Genomic DNA, 4,189 nt, shown 5'->3' with positions numbered 1-4,189 from the left:
AATGTGCATGTGCACTCGTGTGTGTGTGTGTGTGTGTGTGTGTGTGTGTGTGTGTGTGTGTGTGTGTGTGTGTGTGTGTGTGTGTGTGTGTGTGTGTGTGTGTGTGTGTGTGTGTGTGTGTGTGTGTGTGTGTGTGTGTGTGTGTGTGCGCGCGCTGGCATGCACAGACGGCTTGTGGTAATTTGATGTGTGTCCCCGGGGATGTTTGATGGATTAATGCTAAGCAGGCTCCCTTTTCCAAAGGCACCACCTGATCTCAGGGGACTCGTGTTCCATATAAAAGCCTGTGCGAGTGCTGAGCTCAGCTAGTCTAGTCATCTCCTCTTCTCTCACCCTATATCTCTCTACACTTTATTTCTTTCTCTGTGTTCTTTCTCCTATCCTTTGTCTTTCACTTTTCCCCTTCTCTTCTGTCCTTTCTGTTTCTCTTCCTTCTGGCATTCAGACTGAGGCTTTTCAGGCTATTCAGGCCTGGGAGTTTTAGCAGGGAGGGAAATCTCAGAGCATCTTTTAGCATCGTCCACCACCATTTTGGTTTTCTTTGACTTGAGGCCTTTTCTAAAGGGTGCAGGTCTTTGACTTTTTCCTGTGCAGTTTTGTTCTTCATATGTGGCATTAGGAACAGCCCGTCAAGAAAATGCCACGTTCCTTTTTGGTGAAGCAACTGAAGGTCCACGATTTCTCCTCCTCCAATCATCCTCATCAGCATCACAACGACGGATCGTACACACTCACACGTGCCATCACTGAGTCCACCACCAACTTGGCGGTCCATTTGAGTGAAAATGGTGGGTCAAGATTACTTAAAAATTCTGTCTACACATTGAAAACAAAAATTGAATTTTCATCATTAATTTGCTTGCTGTATATTTTTTATTATTTTATTTTTATTTAACCTTTATTTAACTAAGCAAGTCAGTTAAGAAAAAATTCTTATTTCCAATGAAATAAGCCTACCCCAACCAAACCCTAACGACGCTGGACCAATTCTGCGCCGCCCTATGGGACTCCCAATCACGACCGGTTGTGATATAGCCTGGAATCAAACCAGGGTCTGTAGTGACGCCTCTAGCACTGAGATGCAGTGCCTGAGACCGCATCGCCACTCAGGAGTATATAGATTAGAGTTGTAGGTTTTAGATCATTTTTTTTGTTGCTATACTGTATTTGTTCAGGAATGAAAAAATCACAAAAGCATTTGTTTTAAAAATTACTTTTATTAAAAAAAATATTCAGTAAAAGGATGAACCTCTTGATCCATGTCTTCTGCCATGAAGCCTGTGATGTTGTGTTTTCAATTCAATCCTTTTGTTTTCTAACTCCAGTGATGCTAAATAGTATTCAGGTCACACTGGACCAATCAATTTAATACTGAGCAGATCACGCAACAGGCTTTATTACTATTGTGTACATGCATAATGGTATACATGGATGCGTACATTAGGCTTGAAATCCCATCCAAGCCTTTGTGAGGTCCAAACCTCTCCATCACCACCAGAAAGCAGATATCCACATGGGACTGGTTTGTCCTTCGCTGTTATTCTTGAGCTTTTCCCTTTATCACCCCCCCAACCCCCCTCCATATCTCCATCTCCTCATCCTCCTCCATCCCATCTGATCTTACAGGATGCTAGATACCCACAGGGGGTCGAATTGCAGAAATTAAATCCCTCTCTCTCCCCCTCTAAAATCCATTGACAAAATATGTTTCTCTGATGAATTGACAAAACTCAATGCTAAATGGTGAAAAAGAGCATACATTAGAACATATTACCTTAAATGGAAAAGGGCAACATGCTTTATGTAACATCATTTGTTTATGATGTCACAAAATGGATTCAAAAAAATGAGAGGGGAGTACAACCAACTTCAGATGTACAGGTTTTGTCAACTCATCCTGTGATTTCAGGGCAAAACACTTCCATAGAAATTTGTGGTGTGTTTTGTTTTTGTTGTTGGTGGAATGTCCTTCATAACCACAGAGCTTTGGCTCGCAGGATAATCTGTTCCCAGATTTAGGATGCCAGCTGTCTGAATCCCTTTGTGTTGCAGGGGGAGCACAATATAGTGTTCACTGCTGTCAAGATCAGACTATAACTCCTCCTTTCCATCCCCATCCTCAAATGACACTGCACCTGTCATTCAATCTCTCTATTACCATACTCACAGGCACTTTCAACACGCCACTAATGGAGAATGATCTGATTAAAATGAATTAGTGCTTTGGGGAATTTCTCTTCTTAGACATTCTGTTCTGGCCCAGATTTATATATGGTGGCATTGGATAGGAAAGTGACAGGTGGATCGGTTGTGGAGAACTAACAAGTGTGTTTAATTTTATGACTGTTGTGTCAGTGCATAGAACTTGTGTTTCGTATGTGATGGTGTTTTTGATGTAGCTAGCAATGATTGTCCTTAGATGCGTCCCAAATGGCACCCTATTCCCTATGGGCCCTGGTCAGAAGTAGTGTATTATATAGGGAATATGGTGCCATTTGGGATACAAGCCTTGTTCTGAGCCGGATGAGTTATTGATCGCTGAAAAACGGTGCACTGATGAGTCATTCATATTTAATTCGCAAATCTTGCTGAACCAAGTACTTGCTTTTGGTTTCTTGTATAGTTTCATATTGATTCGCAACGCATGGAAGATCCAGCTCACTGGACACACACTGGTTGAATCAACGTCGTTTCCATGTAATTTCAATGAAATTATGTTGAACTAACGTTGAACAGACGTTGAATCGACGTCTGTGACCAGTGAGAGGTTTTTATTCAATGGCTCAAAAAAAAAAAAAAAACAACAAGATGCTTTCAACTGGCATCAGAAAGAGTGCTGGAATCATAAAACCATAAAACCATAACATCCTCGACCCCAAAATATATTTTGTAACAAATTATTTAGTAAAAATGTGTATACATTTTTATAAATGTATGCCCTTATTTATTCAAATTCTTTCTCTTCCAACCCGCTACAGGCTACATCCAGGATTATGTCATCCCCTCAATATGCAAGAGCACAAAGGAGCTGGGTTCAAAGCAGCAGACCAGGCTCTCTGTGGGGCCCCTGTACTCTCCGGGGAGCACGGGGAGCAGCGGGGGGGAGGACTACTCTGACCATGACATGGAGCAGCCCGACAGCCCCCACTCGAGCGTCACCACCGAGTCGGAGAGCAGCATCTACTACCCAGTGGGCGCTTTCCTCATCTCTGACGGCCGCTCTCGAAAAAGGGCCAACCACAGGCACCAACACAAGGAAGGTGAGGAGAGAGATAGCAGTACAGAAGAAAGCTCCACAGGAGCCACAGCGGCTAAGGCTGCCAAAGGGAAGTCTGGGAAATCCAAGGGACCGGGCCGCCACACGTGTGGCGAATGTGGCAAGACCTACGCCACCTCATCCAACCTGAGCCGCCACAAGCAGACGCACCGCAGCCTGGACGGCCAGCAGGCCAGGACGTGCCCCACATGCCACAAGGCCTATGTGTCCATACCAGCGCTGGCCATGCACATGCTCACCCACGACCTGCGGCACGAGTGCAGCGTGTGCAGCAAGGCGTTCAGCCGGCCGTGGCTGCTGCAGGGTCACATGCGCTCGCACACGGGCGAAAAACCATTTGCCTGTGCCCACTGCGGCAAAGCGTTTGCGGACCGCTCCAACCTGCGTGCCCACATGCAGACGCACTCAGCCTTCAAGCACTATGAGTGCAAGCACTGCGGTAAGAGCTTTGTACTCAAGTCCTACCTGAACAAGCACTACGAGTCGGCCTGCTTCAAGGGCTCTGGAGACGAAGAGGACTGCTGCTCTGAGGACTGATCAGGGATCAGTTTATTTTCTATTTCAGTTTATTTATCCAGGTCGGTTTTACTGAGATAACATCCTCTTACAAGAGAGACCAGGGTTGTGTTCATTAGGGCATATAACAGAAAATATTTTAAAATGCTTCGTAACTGAAAACGAAAATGAGGGTTTCTTATTGAACAAATCCAGGTAGTCCCTCTCCTTGTTTCAGTCCGATTTCTTCCATTCGGTGCCTAATAAACACAACCCTTGTCAAAGAGAGCACTCCTCAAAACTCGTCTTCCTCTTCCTGCCTTTTGGTAGAGAGCAATAATAATGGGTTGAGGGTTGTTCAAGAACATAGAAGATAACTGATGATGAGGACTGAATAACTTATATATTTTTTTCAAT

The 4,189-nt window shown here is 44.5% G+C and overlaps 1 protein-coding gene across 1 annotated transcript; it reads left to right on the top strand.

The window, feature by feature from the left end:
• The first annotated feature begins 637 nt into the window (after window positions 1-637).
• LOC135541005 (transcriptional repressor scratch 2-like) lies at window positions 638-3,890 on the top strand. The gene is made up of 2 exons (XM_064967152.1): window positions 638-788; window positions 2,979-3,890. Exons 1-2 carry the CDS (start codon window positions 638-640, stop codon window positions 3,812-3,814), a joined length of 987 nt encoding a protein of 328 aa, XP_064823224.1. The 3' UTR covers window positions 3,815-3,890.
• Window positions 3,891-4,189: the final 299 nt, after the last annotated feature.

The sequence above is a fragment of the Oncorhynchus masou genome, chromosome 6 (assembly GCF_036934945.1).
Source record: "Oncorhynchus masou masou isolate Uvic2021 chromosome 6, UVic_Omas_1.1, whole genome shotgun sequence".
In the NCBI taxonomy this organism is placed as follows: Eukaryota; Metazoa; Chordata; class Actinopteri; order Salmoniformes; family Salmonidae; genus Oncorhynchus; species Oncorhynchus masou.
The sequence above is the reverse complement of the archived record's forward strand: the minus strand, read 5'-3'. Positions and strand labels throughout refer to the sequence as shown.